At 36.5% G+C, this 19,379-nt stretch overlaps 1 protein-coding gene across 2 annotated transcripts in view; it reads right to left on the bottom strand.

Moving 5' to 3' along the window:
• Window positions 1-2,345: 2,345 nt before the first annotated feature.
• The window catches only part of csrnp2 (cysteine-serine-rich nuclear protein 2), a 23,914-nt gene continuing 6,880 nt past the window's right edge, over window positions 2,346-19,379 (bottom strand). The window contains exons 2-5 of one of the 2 annotated variants that reach the window (XM_052090771.1): window positions 12,442-12,611; window positions 10,309-10,571; window positions 9,836-10,132; window positions 2,346-8,312 (exon numbers count right to left, since the gene is read on the bottom strand). In XM_052090771.1, coding sequence (XP_051946731.1) covers window positions 7,449-8,312; window positions 9,836-10,132; window positions 10,309-10,571; window positions 12,442-12,598 — 1,581 coding nt within the window. In that variant the 5' untranslated portion in view covers window positions 12,599-12,611 and the 3' untranslated portion in view covers window positions 2,346-7,448. Of the gene's footprint in view, window positions 8,313-9,835; window positions 10,133-10,308; window positions 10,572-11,682; window positions 11,733-12,441; window positions 12,612-19,379 lie in introns of those variants that run through there. The other variant, XM_052090772.1, reaches the window with a different exon arrangement.

Here is a 19,379-nt window from a genome sequence, read left to right as displayed (position 1 = left end):
TGATATGCACAAATCATGTGAATCAACAAATACAAAATGAAGAATAATGTGAAAGTGAACGTGGAGATTTATATTTATTTTTTCGAAAACTCCAGTCAAATCAGTAGTCCAATAAAAGCTGTTTTGTTTTACATAGAGCTGACCTGCCACATGGAGGCTGCCATGTAGAGATCACATGACTAGCCAAAAACTACTCACTTTATCTTGTTACCCACCCAATTAAATAATGGTTAACTGTGAACAGCACATTTAAACAATGGCATAAATAACTGAAAACGAATGCTTTTGGATGATCCACAGGCTATGTAGCGTGTTTTTTTTTTTTTTTTTTTGGCCAGTGCAAAATAAACAAAAAATATTAAGTACACTTTTAAGATTGTCCCCTTCACCCTTTGCTTAAATTTCATATAAATGTGCACTGAGTTGAGCTGAACCTTGAAATATGCCTGTTTTGCCCTAAATGCAATTTTTCAACAGGATGTCATATCTCTTCCTCTTTCATTCTAAATGACTGTGTTGGGCATTAGAGACTTTTGTGGATTTATTAAAATCCCTTTTTGGTTTCACAGTGCATCAGGGATGCAAACAAGGAGTCCCATTACTCAGTGTCTCTAACCAAAAACAGTGTTTTAAGAACATTAATGTGATAAATGACTAAAAGTGAGAAACTGAGCTGAAAAATTTGTACATAGTGACTGGAGTTTGAAGAAACTGAACATTACTGCAAACACTGAGCTGCTGCGACGGCTTGGTAGGTCTCATATTTGTCACAAATGAAAAGGCTATAGACAAAATTATTAAAAAATCTTTTTTAAAATGAATGCAAAATAGAAGTAGTTTCACTAGTGGTCTGTTTTAGATTTTTGTGTTTGGTTCATTGGCAAAGAACAAGAGCAAACAGTGAACAAGACAGACTTCTTTTTTATCCCTCATGCATTTGAGGGTTTATGTCTGAGGAAGAGGGGGAAAGAAGGTTTTTTCTGGACGTTTGCCCACATAGGCCTACTGAACATCTGTCAGGATTATGCTTAGTTTAAATCCATTTATGAGACAGTTTCTCCCTCTAGTGGTCATGGGAATTGTTACACAAATACAAGAAGCACTGTGCTGCTGTTCTGTTTCTAGTCACTGCTATTTGGAATGACTCTGACCACGGTTGCCGTTTGGAAATCAGTGTTAAAGTTGAGAGCGATGATCAAAACAAATTGGTAGTCCACTTCGAAGGAATTTTCCGGATTCAAAAGAAGTTACACTCTATCGACACAGCATCAGTGGCATGTCAGTTTCAAGTGTAAATATCTGCATCCCGCAAGATTAAAAAGAACACCCACTTCACGACACGCTCTCTACACGTAACGCCCACCTTCGATCATAAAGCGATTCTATTGGCTACAAGAACTTTAAAAATGTTTGCTGTTTGGTTCATATTTTCTGAACTCTTTAAATATCACAAACTATAACTTTGACATTTTATGTCACATATCATATTATTAACCCGAAGGTTTAAATGATAAACTGACTTGTTTAATGTGGGTTTAGGATCTACTTTTAGCTTTAAAATGCTTCATGAATTACTCTTAGATGACAATTTTACTAGTCTTAAAATTAGGAGTGATACCCCCTAATTTTTAAGAGTTGCTCCTAAATTTACGCTTTTGAAGCTACTTTTAGCCTTAAGATTTTTTGTGAATATGGAGCCTGTTTTCTCCAGTTAGCTCACAAGCTAATCGGTTAGTTTATTAACTTAGCATAATTTAAGATTCATCTCCTCATCATTTTCATCACATTTCTCCTCACTGTCGCCACCTAGTGATACGACGGTATGATTGTTTTCAAAATAACTTTTAATTTCATTTTTTAAAAAAAATATTTTTATGGTTATGGTTAGAGTTATGGATAGGTGAAGGTGTAGGGTTGCTGCGAGACTCCTAATAAACACAACAAACACAGTGAATGAACGTGGAATCCAACTGTTACAAGACTTCAGGATTTTGCTGGTTATTTGGAGGGGGCATACAATGTGTAAGTATTGAGGTAATACATTCAGAAACAGTTTGTAACGCTTAATCTGATGCAATTAATCGCCCCATTGATTTCTATTGTTAGCACAATACTGTAAACATACTTTTACATACTAAGAGATATGTCAGAAATTATTACTGGACACTGTCGATTGAGTTTAAATTTTATTTAACCCAGAACATTAATGTAACATAACGTAACTGATTTCCTTTATGCATGCTGATAGCATACAATTCAGATTTCATGCATCTCAACAAGCTTACTCAATGATGACAGACCACAGCTGAAGACATCTTTTTTTTATTTTAGATTTTATTTCACTCACATTTTTTATGTTTTGTCTCCTCTGTAGGCAACAGTTAGCATAAGTCACTCTTACAGCATAGAACTCCACTCAGCCTTATTAATAAAGCACCTCTAGCACACATACACACTCACACAAACAAACATAATTACATATAATCATAATGTGGACTGGATTTTAGTTACTGTAGTGGTTTTTGATCTGTGTATGCCAAAAAGGAGGTGGCATTGAAAATAAAAAATCACATCAGAATCAATACTTTCAGCTTCAGCTACAGGAACATTAAGCACATATGATGTTCAAACCTCCTTTTCAAAGCCATGAGGCTTTAGACAACTGAATTAGTGTAAGTTTTTACGTAAAGTATGTCAAGACAATGATCAAAGGTCAAAAAACAAGTCTTTAGTCCAGATGCTGCTGTAGATAAAACTTATTTGAATGCAGGAATGTTTGGTGGCATATTTATTTCCACATATTCAACACAAAGAACTGACAAAAAGCACACACATGGAGCCAGTACATTAATATCATTCAGTAAACTCAGATGGAGAGACATGCTAACGAACAATGAAGCAAAATCAAAGTAAAAAAACAAACAAAAACAAGTATTAACATAGAAACCATATAAAATAAAAAAATCCTTCTAGCTTGATTGGTCATTTGCAAAAAGTCTAATTATTGCAGATTTAGTATGAATTTACAAACTTAATGCTTGGAGATTAACAACGTCTGAAACCCATAAGAGGGGAAACCCATGCTAAAGAATTTGTGATTAGCCTCATGTGCTCCATTTGAACTAATTTAACAAAGAAACGACACCATTACCCATGACTAAATGTCAAGCAAACCAGAAGCAGATAGATAATTTGAATATTTGCATTTACAACAGTTTGCAGAGCTAAAATGGAACTGTATCATTAAATGTGAATGATCTGTTTCTTTGATGATCATCTGATTTTTTTTCTCTCTCTACATATAAATCTTTACATATAGTGTTAGAATGAATATGTAAAAACTAAAAATAAGAGCACCTTTTGAAATATGATGATCCAAAACTGCACTTACAAATATTGGTTTATCTCATATCTTTCTGGCACACGCACAAACACACATACACAAGCATACACACACATTGCAAAAAGACAATTTTCTTAAGTTTAAATAATTTAGCAACGTCACAGAATTTGTTATACTATTTGAAGACACTATTTTTTTTCCTTTCATGTAACAGTTCAGATTAATCCTTTATGCATTTAACTAACACTTAAAGTGAACCAAAACAACTTAGAAAGCAACTAGGTAAAAACTGCCACAAATAATTCATATTCTAAAATAAGAGGGATGGGGAAGAGATGAATGATTCAAATAGAAAAGGTAAGAACAGCAGGGGTGAGGAAGATGGTTTTCAAAGGATTTAAACAAGGGTTTTGGACATTTAAAACAAGGTGTACTGTTGTCAGGAACATATAATCTTTTAAATCTAGGCCCAGTGTGACAAACCAGTCAAACAGGGTCCATGTGCAAATCAACATTATGATATACAGTCTCCCCCTAGTCTGACTTGACTTGTCATACATATTCATGATGTATAAAGATCACCTTAGAATTGTAAGTACTGGGTTTAGAGATTGTGAAGACATACAGATGAATCTCTCTAGCATATGTCCAGTTCACATTTAAAATAAAAATCAAAGAAAAAATATTTTGCATAAAGAAAACGAAGCCTATTTTTAGGATTATTTTTGTCAATTAAGCACGATTCAAGTGTTGGACTTTGCTGATTTAGGTAAGACAGTGGTTATTCGTCATTATTCATGTTGAGTGCCATGTCAATGGAAAAACAAATCATGCATATTCCAGTAATTGAGTCTTTATTATAAATATGATGTGAAGACCTACTGATTGTAGACTAAATATCTACTTGTTTAGTATGTTGTTTTGACATGAGCATTGTACAGTAGCTAGCATGACCAGTATTGTCTCTACATATCTCTTGTATTAGTATTGAATGCACAGCAGAAGAGAGAGTGGCGGTGAGAAAAAAGTAACGCAAAAGTAACGTAATGCATAAAAGTAACTTTTTAATTAATTTAGTAACTTTTTTTAAGGAGTAACACAATATTCTAACGAGTTACTTTTAAAATTAACGTTACCCAACACTGGATGTAATAACAGAAAATATACATACAGTCTTCTCTAGCACTATTGATAGTGTCGCCCCATTCGAATAAAGAAAAAATCCCTGCACCATGGTACAATGATTACACTCATGCTCTCAAGAGAGTGGCTCATAAAATGGAGTCCAGAAGGAAGAATACAAAGGATACAAATTGGAGGCATTTTGCGGTGCATGGAAGGATAGTGTCTGTTTTTTAGCAAACTCATAGAAAATAATCACAACAATCCTATTTGTTTATTCAGTACTGTGGCTAAATTGGTTAGGAATAAAGCCTCGACTGAACCAGATATTCTGTTGCAGTACAATAGCAATGAATTCATGAATTTCTTTACTGATAAAATTGAAATCATCAGAAATAAAATTGGAATTATGCAATTGTCTGTCACAGCACCTCAGAAAACAGTGTCTCATAATTTTCCTCATGAGTAACTTCAATCCTTCGCTGTCATAGGTCATGAAGAGCTAACAAAACTTATTGAAACATCATAAGCCACAACATGTTTGTTAGATCCAATACCAACTAAGCTCTTAAAAGAGGTATTCCTTGAAATCTCAGAACCTCTTCTTAATATTATTAGATACTTGCTATCCTTAGGACATGTCCCAAAAACTTTCAAATGGCAGTTATTGAACCACTTATTAAGAAGCAACAGCTTGATCCTGGAGAATTGGCTGATTATAGACTGATTTCAAATATCCATTTTATGTTGAAAACACTAGAAAAGATTGTGTCCTTCCAAATATGTTCATTTCTACAGAGAAATAGTATATATGAACAATTTCAGTCAGGAGTTAGGCCCCATCACAGTAAAGAGACAGCACTTATCAGAGTTACAAAAGACTTTCTCTTATCATCTGATCACGGTTGCATTTCACTTCTAGTGCTTTTAGATCTTAGCACTACCTTTGACACCATAGATCACAACATTCTCTTGAATAGGCTTAAGAATGATGTTGCCATTTGTGGACACATTAGCATGGTTTAGGTCCTATTTAGCAGACCGCTACCACTTTGTCTGTGTAAAGGAGTAATGTCTAATTATACAAAAGTTAAGTATGAAGTGCCACAGGGATAATTTTTAAGGCCTCTGCTTTTCTCCTTGTATATGCATCCCCTGGGAGATATTATCAGGAATTGTAAATTAAAGTATAAATTAAATCAAATATTGGATGTCCAGAAATTTCCTTCTACTCAATTCCGTTGAAACAGAGGTGCTAATTATTGCACCAAAAACCTCTTAAGATAAACCACTAAAATAGAACTTGACTCTTGATGGATGTAAAACTACACAATCATGACTCAGTATGATTTTCTGTAAAGCTGATTTGAAATGATGTGCGTGTTGTGAAAAGCACTATACAAATAAAAATTACTTGACTTTTAGTGTACAATATGACCAGGACATATGGCAGATTTCATGAGATTCACCTATTTTTTTCACATTCAACCCAAATTAAAATGACAAAGCTAAGCTCTCTTCTGTTATCTTTAAAGGCTTGATGTGCAATAAAATGTGATTTAATAAAATTATATTCAACCCCCGAACAACTAATACAATGTAAAAAAAAATTTTTTCAAATAACTACAATTTTAAAATGATTGTAGATGACAATACAAAGTGGTGGTAAATAAATAAATGTCTGCGAACCAGGACGGCAGGCTTCGGCTTTGAACGGCGTTAGATCAAGATTACGATAAATCACTAATTAACTGCTGTGCAAATAGCTTGCACATCCATTCATTCTCCCAAACTGCCTCAATAATTTCTAATGAATCAAGTTTTCAACGTGCATACAGAGAACAAGCAGCTTTTTCACTCGTCTTCATGCTAGCTCTTAGCAAAACACTTGTACAGTACATGAAAACCAAGTATTTCCAGGATTGTTAGGTCTATTAACAGGAAGGGATGCTACACATTAACACCCTCTTCTAAACACTAGCAACCCCATTTTCTTTGTGCTAGCACTGGGTTAGCATTATCTATATGCATTTTATTAAGCATTTAGCCAGGCCCATAGGAAATCTGTTGACATTTTTGCGTTTTCTGTGCTGATTTTAAGGGTTAACCTACAGAATTCTGTGGAATAGATTTATACATGGTAAAATGTGTTAAACTGAGATTAATGTGTTCAACACTCTTGATTGGTAGCAGACAGCTAAGGTTGCCTACCGTATTAGCCGGTATGTCCCGTATTTGGCCCAAAATGAAGATGCCCATACAGAATGCCTATTGCCTAATTTTTTAGCAGCGAGACTCTAGTTGGATGGGGAAACATCCTGTTTTGAAGGCATTGTGTCTCTTATTAAAAAGCTTAAAATGCTCAAGTTTCCAGTATTCACGTGGTGAAAAGTTGGCAACCCTGCAGACAGCTAATCAAATTAGCCCAAGATTTTAATAAATGAACCGGCATAAATTGGACTGGTTTTCAAATTCTGCAGAATTCTGCTGGCACAGATTCCTGGGGGCCTACAGATGGCCTACACTTCAGACAGTGCTAATTAATTGTTGGGGTGCTTTACAGGAAATTGCAAACTTGAAAGGCAATAAGAAGCCACTGGTTAATCCTGAAAATGCTTGTTCCTCAAAAGAAAGGCCACATTTTCCGCCAGTATCAGATTATAAACCGATACTATTTGGGAAACAGCAATAATTGTTGTCAAATCAGGACCTCCCCTATTCTTGAGTTTCTTTTTTCATTACTTTAAATACATTGTTTTATTTTTATAGAATAGAATTCTATTTAATAATTTATTTTACCATGGACAACCTACCTCAAACACAGCACATGCTTATCACCGACTAAATCTGGTAGGTAAGTTGTTTCTTTTACATTTACTGTATTTAATTTTATGCAATCTTGTAACATATCCCACTGTGTGGAGTAGGCTCTCTTTGAATTGAATGACTAACTTGTGCAAAACATCTGCAAAGGTGATGGGCTCTACACTTCTGGAGGAAGCTCAACTGCCTCTTCATCAAGTGCCAGGCAGGTCTCGAGGCATTCCTCGCTATTCAAGGCCTGTTCAGGACAAAGATGTTTTTCATCCCCATGTGGGTTCATCTCTGGAGGTGGAGGTACTTCGGCAGACAAGCTTTCAGCCAGTTCCTGCCCGCAGGTACCTTGTTTTTGCCGATCACCCTCAGTCTCCATCTCTGGCTCTTCAACCTTGCTGACCACTTCCTCATCTTCAGCAGGAAGAGTCTCAAAGGCTGCTGTCTCCACGGGGCCTACCTGATAGTATAGGACAGAAGCTGGGTCTTTGAGCAACCTCTGCTGGGTCTGTTCATCAGCATGGTTCTCTGTAATACAAAGCAGGGTTGCACCTTCAGGAAAAGGACCTTCAAGAAGAACACCCTCCATGGCCTCCATCCCAGCCTGGCTTGTCAAAGCCCCTTGCAGGAGACAAAGGGTTGGATCAGCGGTCTGCGCCTCATCTACCTGCTGCTCCTCCTGCTCCCGTCTCCTCTCCTGTTCCTCTGCACTCTGGAGGTGTAGCACAGCAGTTTCATTCTCACGTTCCAGACTTTCACACTGCTCCTTGTGAAGCTCTTGAATACTGTGGGTCTCCACTTCCACATCTGAGTCCAAGGGAGAAAGAGAGAGAGATGGCGAGGAGACCAGCTCGGTCTCAACTCCACAGTCTTCTGCAGACCTAACCCCCAACAAGCTTCTCTTCTCATGATCAAGTTTCATGATAGTGTGGAGATAGTGTGTACGCACACGCAGAGGGTTGAACTCAATGCGGCCAGCGCTGTTACCACAACCATCACGGGTACAGCCACATGGGAAGGACATTCGATCCACCTTTGAAGAGGGGAGCAAGAGAATGATAAAATGTGATTTGTCTAAAGTTAAATTTACCTGCTATTCACCACTGTTAAATTTTGTATCAACTATCAAAAATGTCAGAAATAAGACATATGAAAGACACTATGCCACTGTATATCCCAGCAGACAACAATATGAGTGGGTCTGTGTCTTGTTGAAGAGATGGACTGCATTTAAGTGAAAATATTTGAACTATCATAGTACAGTAAACACACAATCCTTCCTGCAAATACAAGCTAATTTACACCCAACACTGACAAACACATACATCACCAAGTACCTAGTCTCAGCCTATGGACAGCCCACAGACTATGTGATGCTTAATGTACACTAACATGGCAAGAGCTGTAAATTAGATATCCATGAATGCAAGGAAATTCTGTTGTATAAAATAGTCTGTACCAGTGCTGGGGAAGCTACTTATAAACTGTAGCATCCAAAGCTACAATCCACTCATAAATTAAAGGTAATTCACATTAACCATCTGAAAGAACTGGACCCAGTTTTGGTTCCCAACACTTAAAGTGAAACATTAATTTTAACCTGTATGAACTGTCCGAAAGAACCGATTTACTTAAATTATTTGGATTTCCCAGCACTACATACAGTATGATAGAGAGGATGGTTCAGTTGATCGTGCTTGATTACTCCCTCGGCACCATTGCCACGTTCAAATACATACACATACACTGACAAATGTAGCGATTTGTGAAGCTACACCTCTACTCGCTGGAAAAGCTAAACTATTGTGAAAATAGCTGAACTACTTTCATGCTACTGAATTAGTTTAGTTAAGAAATGTTGTTAAGTTAGCAGCTTACTTTTAATTAGCTTTTGCCAAACATTTGTCTGTACTTATTACTTTCAGATGGTAGATTAAGTCAAAATTTGTCATTTTTCCACTCTTGTCTCCACTTTTGGTGGAGACTGCTTTATTTGAATAAGATACAACACAATAACACTTAAGGGAAGATACAGATACTGTAGCTGTTGAGGTAGTGGAATCAAGAGTACATAATGTAACTGTGATGAGGAGAATAGCAGAAAATGTGTAGAGAGTCTTAGTACAGCACAGAAAACGTCATGATAGAGAATTTCACAGACATAAATAAGAAAATGCAGCTCTGCTCATGGATGTCCACTTTACTATCGGTTACATGCCTCAAACAAAACTCTGAATATCTTGAAAAGATTTGATGTCAAATTCTGTGATTATGTCATCCTTAAAAGTGCTCATTCTATCAATGCGGAACCCTGTGAACATAACTCGGCTTCCAGATGAACTGATAAAACATCCTGTACTCGCGGAAGTTCCATCGAACCAGCCAGTCAGATTGGCACTGAGTTGATCGAGAAAGCATTTTCATATTTTGGGTTTTATAAGCATCAGACTGTTAGAGAACAAGCTGTGAGTGTGCCATCTGAGGCTGAGACTAATGTGTGCCAGACATTGGACAAGTCTTGGTTTGTCTGGCTTGTGAAACTACAAAAGGACCTACCTGGCATTTAATTCCAGCCTGGCTGCAGCCACAGTGCCGAGGGTCGCAGTAGAAGCGGCAGTCACAACCACACTCATCGCGGGACAGGCGTATGGCACGCAGCTCAGCCTTTTCTCTGGCATCAATGCGAGCAATGCCTGAGGCCCTCAGTAGTGCCCGACGCCTCTTGGTGGGGAGAGGCTGAAGAAAGAAGCAGTCATCCACCTCCACACTCTCCACATCCAGATCTTCATCAGATATGTCGTCCAGGGTAAGCAACTCAGCCTCTGGGCACTCTACAGTTCCATTTCGTGTAAGCTAGAAAGATGTAAAAATGTGTAATCCCAAAATAAAAATTGGTTTTAACACCTCCGAATTGTTGCTTTTGCTTTTAAGTCTATACATTTCAAGCTAACCCTTGTGACCATAAAAATTAAATAAGCTACAATGAGCAATGTAACATAGCTACAACAATACAATAAAACACAACTTACCTTTAACTTGCGTGCGTTGAGCTTTTCTTGCCGTAGGTGCTGACGCAGCACGTGTTTATGGCCGCTATCTTGTTCTCGAGCAAATTCGCCCAGGGTGTAATGGCGTATGGCGCAGTGATGGCGCGCCATGCCCAGAGAGCTGCCACCCTGACTGGGCACACTAGTGAAGCCCTGCCTTCTGGAGAAGTAGTAGACTGTCACTGCGTCGAAGCGTACCTGCTTACGACCTAAAGAGGCTTTGTGTCTTCTGAGAATGGAGGGAGCTACAGAAACAAGATGAAGAGACACTGTAAACAATAATGTCAAGTCAAGTCAAGTCAAGTGGTAAACAATAATGTTATCATTTATCTACAGCTTTAGCTCTTAATCCACGGCCCTTTAGAGATAACATTGCCAAAGTCTAACTTTTTCCTAAAATCGGCTTGCTGCTTGTAACACAATATAATTTAGCAAAGTAGAGCATAATACTGGACCCACGTCCTTCATTGATAAGAAAGTCCTACCAAACACTCATAGGTCAAACCATATTCTATAACCTTGTCCTAACCTAATCATATTGTAACTGTAAAATTTGAGGGAAATTATTGGTTGATTATTATTGATATTTTTTACTTTTGTTCATATTGTATACCCCCAGCCTGAAGCTAAAACCTAACTCAAACCCTTACCTTAAAACTACCCCAACAATCTGATTGATTTATTGGAATGTTGTTTCAGGGCCTTGTCCATCTTGGGTAAATCAATCGAAGCACTCATAATAACTTTATGTATGTTCATTAATGGCCTGCTATCTGTGGACTATGATCAGCAATGAACTTTCCATTACTAAATTATATGGAACTTTTCATGGGGTTTCTGAAGTATGAAGTTGGAATTACACTACATTACATGTATTATGGATCATGCCTTCCACTACTTAATACTTTATTTCTAGTAAACAATTTCCAACATGTAAAAAGGGTTGTTGGATCAAGAGGGTGTTTTAAAAAATAGACACTTGCAAACAAAAGCAATTTGCCATCATGGGTACTTAACTGGCTAGTTTAGTACAAATGGTGAGATTTTTCATGTTAATCATCATCCTAAGAAGATTCTTATAGTACAAATATTTTATGGATCTGTACCTGTATACAACAAAGCAAATAAAACAACTGCAGCCTATACATTTGAAATAGTTTCATTTGAATATTACCGTGCTTATTTGCATGGTTATCAGACCTACAGAAAAGGCAAATCCTATCCTACCAATCAGAGATGCGGTACTGCAACTCTGTACATATCATAAACGTGTCATTCCTACAATACAGAGCACAGTTTTTTCCCTTAATTACGAGGCAATTCCTTATTTTACAGGACGTTGTTAATTCCTTTTACCTGATACTTCTTCAGCATGATGCTGACTCTCTCCACTCACTGTCATAAATTCCCTCAGTCTGTGATGGCAGTGACAACAGTTGTCAGAAGAGGGGAATGGCAGAATTCAAGTGATAATGCATCAAATACAACAAAGAATCTCCAGTTTCACAAAACAGCATCCAATACTGTTAAAGGGAAACTAACAACAGTAGATTAAAGACTTCTAAAGAAGCAAATCAAGTGGGTATATCGATGGTATATCCAAATATTGATCCTTGGAACTCGTTTTACGCAAACAGCCCTGGGAAAAAAAATTAAGCATGTAGTGTATATGTGCATATGGCCCCGACTACACCACTGTTACCAATGTGAATCTCATTAGGCACTTTAAATTATTATCGAGAATAATTTCTTAAGTGTCACAGAAGTGTGTTACTGAATACAAATTCGGTTCAGTATTTCCTTCTCTTACCTTTCCCCTGAATAGCTGTAATTTAATGAAGTCATAGCTGTATTGTGTATCACCGCTGTATAACCATTTCAGTGGAAAACCGTTGAAACTGAAAGCCTAGTCTCTGTGGTGATTCAAGTTATAAGTTGCAAACAGTGCAAATCATATGTCTGGAATTAAATGGGGCATCAAACTAAACTTTATTGAAAGCAACTTTAGTGGTAAAGTGAGGCACAAGAGGCAATAGTTTGAGCTGCTACAACAAGCCAGGTAGTTGCGATGATAATTGACAGAATCTTTAAGAGTAACTTTTGGCATGTTCTTACGCGTGAGGGAGCTGGAGGGAGCGTTGAGACTGTCGCAGCTATCTGCGCTGTCACTGCTGGAGATGTCATCGTCCGAATCTTTTGGTGTGGAACACGGCGAGCCGCTGTCCACCTCCTCGAATCTGCGCTTCAGGCCACGAGATGACACTGTCTCCATGGAAACACGGTGTCTGGAGGCATTACAGATAGATACAAGCTTTGTCCAACAGACTGACAGTTTTGGCAAAATTCTAACATGAACAGTCATTACAAATAACAGTGTGTAGGAGGCCAGCACAGTATGCATGGACCATATGGTGAACATACTGTATGTTTTAGCCATTTTTGTAATTACTATTTTTAACCAACAAATGTGATCCCAATTTGATTTTAGTGGACGTATAAAGTCAATTTCCCACAAGTTAACACAGGTTCCCCCAGCAGAGTAATCACAGTTGTATAGTTCATCACATTGACTTTGACAACCAGAAAGCATGCATAAACTATTCTTCTTTTTTTTTTACAGTATGTATTGTTTAAAATGAAAAACCCAACAAACTTCTTTATGTTTTGCTTGAAAAGTGTGCTTATGCTATTGTTCTTTAAAATCAATGCCACTTGGTTTGATATACAGCAATTATATTTGGATATGTAAACAAAACAAACATTGTCTTTTTAGAAATATATATTAAAACATATGTTTATTCATATATACATTTCTATAAATATAGCGTATAAATAACTTGCATAGCAAGTTTTAAGTCTATTATTTTAAGTCACTGGTGTTTGTTACTTTAAAATACTTTCACTAAACTGTACAAGCTGATGTATGGTAACCATCATACTGCTAACCATGCAACCAATAAATAACATAAAAAAGGTCACATAGAACCTATTTGTCACATAGAACCTATGACCACATATTCAGAATTATGGGGGACAAAATAGAAGAGTCAACTATTTAACAAAAAAACACAAATCTCAAAAGAATAACAACCTGGTCTCATAGAATCATGTTACTATACCTAAAAATGTGGCTAAATAATTTTTACATGGCTCGTTGTACATATAGCGGCAGTTTCCTGGTTCAAAAACACTAGAATCACTACAACAGCAACTTTTATTCCCTTTCACACAAATCATGAGTAAAACAGCACATTATTAGTTAAACAAAACAAAACCACCAACTTTTCACCCGTTTTAAACATATGCTATCTTTTGACATTACATTACATAACCAACAACATTTACAAGCTTGTTCAAGCGTGATCAAATTGCGCGGTAAATCAACCGATAGAGCATTGCACTTGCAATGGAAAAGTTTGAGGTACAAGTCCTAAAAAGCATGACACGTGTGCTGAAAGTGTCAGAGAAGCACCACAAAATTACGTGGTTGTTTCAGCAATTGTTTTTCATGTCACATTTGCGTTTTATGACACTATCGGTTAGGTTGGAGTTTAATGGCACAATCGCATTTGCCATTGTACTAAATTCCCCAGATTATAAAGTGCAGCATTAAAAAGAGGCTGCTTGGCAATTCGTTTTTTGCTGGTTTCACACACGATCCTATGGAGGACAAAACCTGCAAAAATAATAAATTAATACATAAATAAATAAATGTAATAATAAGAAAATAAATGTCTTGATGAAACAAATATAATTAGTTTTCAATGAAAGTTATTCCTGAATTTATATTTGTAGACTTTTTTTCCTTAATTTTATTATTTTCTCTTTTTATTTTTATTCTTTAAAACTTTTTTTATTCTATAATTAATATTATTATTATTTATTTATGCATTCATTTATTTTTATATTTATTTATTCCCACATGTATTTACTTCCATATTTAAATATTCCCACATGTATTTATATTTATTCTTACATTACTGTCTCTTGTATGATAATGATGTGGGCGGGTCCTGCTTACCACTGGCTAGATTGAAGCGTGAGCTCGATTACTCTTGACTTGTTTTGATGTGACGTCAGGTCATAGCCATATCGTGTAAACTATAGCTATTTGTGGGGCTATAAACATAAGAGCTTAAGTCAATCCAATATTTATTGGTTATACTACAATCACAAAATAAATGGGAAGATGTTTCTTCAACAAAACCACAAAATGAGCAAGTTTCATAAATGATATGATTGAACCTTGTCCTTTTCTTTTTTCTGCATATATAACTTCATATTTTGATGTCTGCAAATCCATAATATTGTTTTCTGTTGTTATGATTGTTCATTGTAAAAGATACAGTCATGCTTCATTTCCCTGATAGTTTATGTATGTATGTATATATAAGTTCGGCAATAAAAAATAATCTATAGCTGACTCTTCACATATATCTAGAGAGTTGCGCAATTTAGCGAATTAAGTCGATAATCACGCATCAAATAACTATGTTTCATTGAGAGTAGTGGTGCTTATTGGTGGTTTAGGAGAGCTGTATGCTGTATGAATGTCGTAGCACATCCTGGATTGTTAAACTCTCTGCAAAACGTTTCCCTGCATATTCAAAATCTGTGCGAGTCAAAGGGTGCTAAGGTGGGACGTCCATCTGCTTCCGATAAGTACTATTGAGCTCTCAACCAATGATGCACTGGAGCTCCGCAAGGACCGCCTCCCTCATTTCCATGTTGCACACAGAAAAGTACAAATAAATACATGTATAAATAAATAAATATGGGAATATATAAATATGAAAATAAATATATGTGGGAATAAATAAATATAAAAAAAATTATTAACATAAATAAATAAATAAAAACAATGCAAAATAAATGAATAAATAAAAAAAAAGTAAAAAATGAATATAGAAAATAATAAACGAATAAAGAAGTACAATAATAAATTGAGGAATAAATGTAATTAAAAACGAATTATATTTGTTTAATCAAGACATTTATTCCTTTAGTTATTTTTTTATTTTTACATTTATTTATTTATTTATTATTTTTGCAGGTTTGGGCCTCCATTCGATCCACATCCAGTCCCACCTTCTTCGTGTGCTGTAATTTGGCATGCAAAGGTAAATGTGACCGCATCTTTAGGTTTAGTGTAGGGTGGTATGTTTTAGTTTTTTAATTCAATAGAGCAACCTTAAAAACCTCATCTGTCTGGGAGAAAATGGAACTCACTTTCAGCACCAAACAGTGGATATTACACATTGAAACTGCCACGAAAGATAATTTTGCAAATATGCTGCCACAGTCACTTCATTTTCATTAGATCAAGGTGAACTTAAATACCCCCCTCCCCCCATTTCTATGGATCTATTTTTCTACCTAATCTTTGACATTTTTTACGTCAAGTATGACAGTCCTGCTTAAAAATCATGAAGGCTGCAATCATCACCATGGCAACTGGCAAAGCATAGTTTAAAGCAAAAATCACAGAAAAACAGCACCCAATTTCATTCAGTCTCAGCCCCATTAAAACTAGAGAAACCTTACAAACAACAGGCCTTTGAAAACCAATAGCAAGACCGGTTCAGTCAAACCAGAGAGAGATTTCAAGGCTGAGTCGGGTCATTTGATCAGACCACCTCCTTAGCCCAAGGGAACTGCTTGGAGTGGCTCCATGCCTGACTTTCTTCATGATTAAACAATATTTGTAAACAGTCAGTGGCTTTTTAGAGGGTTAAATGAGAGCAGCTTTGCGGTGGCTTAGACGGGGGGTTCGCTTTTTCCATGTCAGGTAACAAATAGATGAAAGAATAAGCGACTTATGAATTGTGGCTGACAAACTCACAGCATAATGAATTTAATCCTAGTGATTTATGAAATCCTCAAAAACTGGATTAATTTTTGAATTCTATTATATAAAGGAAACAGCATTAGCCTGCCTCAGCTTGAGTACATGAATGACTTTATTAATTTTTAGAATCAAGCTGGGTAACCTTGAATTCATACAAGTCCACCTAAATAACCAACATCTGAATCTGTCTTACCACTTGTCGCTGGCAGAGGATACATTACAGCCTTAAACCTTCAAAGGCTGTGATCAGAAGCAGCTGCAACAAACAGCAGCAAACAACAGGACGAAATGAGAGATGCCTGATTGAGTATACATGCTTCTTTTACGCATCACAATGCCTGACACACTGTGTGCTGCTCTTGAATGAACCGTATCCATAGAAACAAGGAATGCTAAGAAGCGAGGCAGTCCATTTTTTGCTCACTGTGAAATCAGCCCCCGATTTTCCTTTATAATTAATGTTACTGTGGTGATGCAGCAAAATAAAATATTGGTTCCGAAATTATGCTGTGCTCTGCCTACATGTTCGCTGCAACAAATAATGCAGTAAGACTTCTTCCAATTAATGTGAAGCCAGTGATGCGTGCCAAGATTTTTCCCAGGACTTAGAGCCAATTATGAGCACATCACTACTATTGGACACTGTCACATACTGTATACTCACGCAGTGGCGGCTGCTGGTCTTTCAAAGAGGGGAAGCTCATTTTCGGCCTACATTATAAACTTATTTACCCTATTTTTTGCACTAAATCAATCTTAGGTGTTGATCTGCCCTGCTGTTTAATTCTAATTTTTTCCTCGTAAGGAAAACTTTCAAATGGCTTCGCCAAAATCAGGTCGACAATATTAGCACCGTCTGCCATCGTGCGCAGTTTCACCCGTCACGACGCTAGCCTAGCCTACTGTATGAATGAATGAATGAACGAACGAACGAACGAACGAATGAACGAACGCTCTAAAACAAAATATATTAAACTTGGTAAAACTGAAACAAGGAATGTGGTGTATAATTGTGTGAAATGTATTATGCAAATTGACTAGCAATTTCGCCAAACAAATATAAAGAAATAGGTTGCAGCAGTTTGTCTTTCGACTACACTTGAGAAATCCACGATGGGACTGAGCTGAAATAGCTTCAGTGACTTCTTATAGTACAGATTCGCTGTCAATCAAAAGGAGATGCAGTCTTTCGACAGATCCTCCAATCATCACGCGGAAGCCCGGAGTCCGGGCCAGCCCACTCCTCATTCACCCCCAGAGACGCTGAGCGTCCGTGGGCGGACATAATCGCAGCATTTATCCAATGACCGTCTATTTTCGAGCACTGAAAAAACTGTTCAGAGCAGCCCCATTGAAGTCAATGGACGCTCGGCTTCAACAGGGAAATGCACTGACGCTACGGGAATGTATGAGAAGTAAATCGAGTCAGCCGACCTGCTATATGTAATGTAGTTGATTCTGAACGAACTCGTCTTCGAGATGAACGTGTCCTAACGCATTTTTAGTCAATAAATTGTTTACACAATAGTACATATTTGACCATTATTTTTTTGACATTATAGGGGAAGCTGAGCTTCCCTTGCAGTCTTAAAGAAATCCCCACTGACTCACAGGGTCTTAAAAGCATATGTTGTAACATATTAAATACAATCCAAGGGGTACAGCATAATTATATACAGTCAGTGACAACAGAATGACTTCCAATAGAATTTGTCAATGCCATCAAACCTGCACAGAAAAGATTTGCAGTAATTAAATTAAAGACCCCATAAAAATGGCTGGTTGAGCACAGTTTTCTTTGTTGACGTAGTTGGGGCAGGATTATATCAAAGTCCTCATCCATTTATAGCTAATAACCATCACAGCCATTAACTATTATTTGCTACTTGCTATTGCTAGTTTCAGGCATATGTTATGAGGGGGAGGGACATGTAGAGATATTCTAGAGAGATTTTTATTGGACCAAATTTTTTATGAACCCCTGAGTTCATTAATGGTTTTGGTCGGTTTTCACAAAAGAATGAATGTAGGCCTAAATGTTAAATTTCAAATTGTTTATCTGTTCAAAGTTCATTTTGTCAACTTTATGAGTATGCTAGCATTAGTGATTGTCATGAAACCTTTCAAGAAAATTACATTTTAACCCCATATTATATGAGAAAAATACAAAATTATATTTTTCACAATGAAAATGAAGCCTATATTTAGGTCCATTAAGATTTTGTGCATTGTTACATCATTTTCAAGACACTTAAAGGGATAGTTCACCCAAAAATGAAAATTCTCTCATCATTTACTCACTCTCATTTCATCCCAAATGTATATGATTTTTTTCTTCTGCTGAACACAAACAGAGATTTCTAGAAAAATATCTTCACTCTGTAGGTATATCACTTCTGAAGATATAGATTTAACCACTGGAGTCATGTGGATTACTTTTATGCTGCCTTTATGTGGTTTTTGGACCTTCAAAGATCTGGCCACCATTTACTTGCATTGTATGGACCTACCAAGATGAGATATTCTTCTAAAAATCTTTGTTCATGTTCAGCTGAAGAAATAAAGTCATACACATCTGGGATGGCATAAGGGTGAATACATGATGGAATAATTTCATTTTGGGTGAATTATCCCTTTAAAGCACATTTTACCCTCCAATTCTTGTTACCGTTACCCATTAAGACATTTTACTTTTACTATATCCTGCTGTTTTCAATGAAGATTCTCATTACTGCAACACAGTAATTTTTTATACTGTATTACAATAAAAAATATGTTGTTGTACAATGATTTTCAGTCCAAAAGTCACATTTAGGCAGCATAAAAGTAATCCACACGACTCCAGTCTATCAATGAATGTCTTTTGAATTGAATCAAGGTAAGATGTAAGAAACAAGTCGATAATTAAAAAGTTTTTAAATTTAAATCTGAGCTTTTGTCCAGGACTCTAATGCTGTTTGAAATGGCCGTACTCTCACGTGATAAGCACCGCTTCCAAATTCTTGCGAACTCGCCAACACGCTTACATCATGCCACAAATACGTGATGTGTCAACTGCTGGCAGGAAGCACTTTTTAGAAATTAATAACATTTTAATTATCGATTTATTCTTTACACAAACATATCAATTAGCTTCAGAAGACATTCATTGATCAACTAAAGTCACTTGGATAACTTTTATGCTGCCTATATGTGACTTTTGGAT

The sequence above is a fragment of the Xyrauchen texanus genome, chromosome 25, assembly GCF_025860055.1.
Source record: "Xyrauchen texanus isolate HMW12.3.18 chromosome 25, RBS_HiC_50CHRs, whole genome shotgun sequence".
NCBI lineage: Eukaryota > Metazoa > Chordata > Actinopteri > Cypriniformes > Catostomidae > Xyrauchen > Xyrauchen texanus.
Note: the sequence above shows the minus strand (reverse complement) of the source record. Positions and strands in the feature narration are given on the sequence as shown.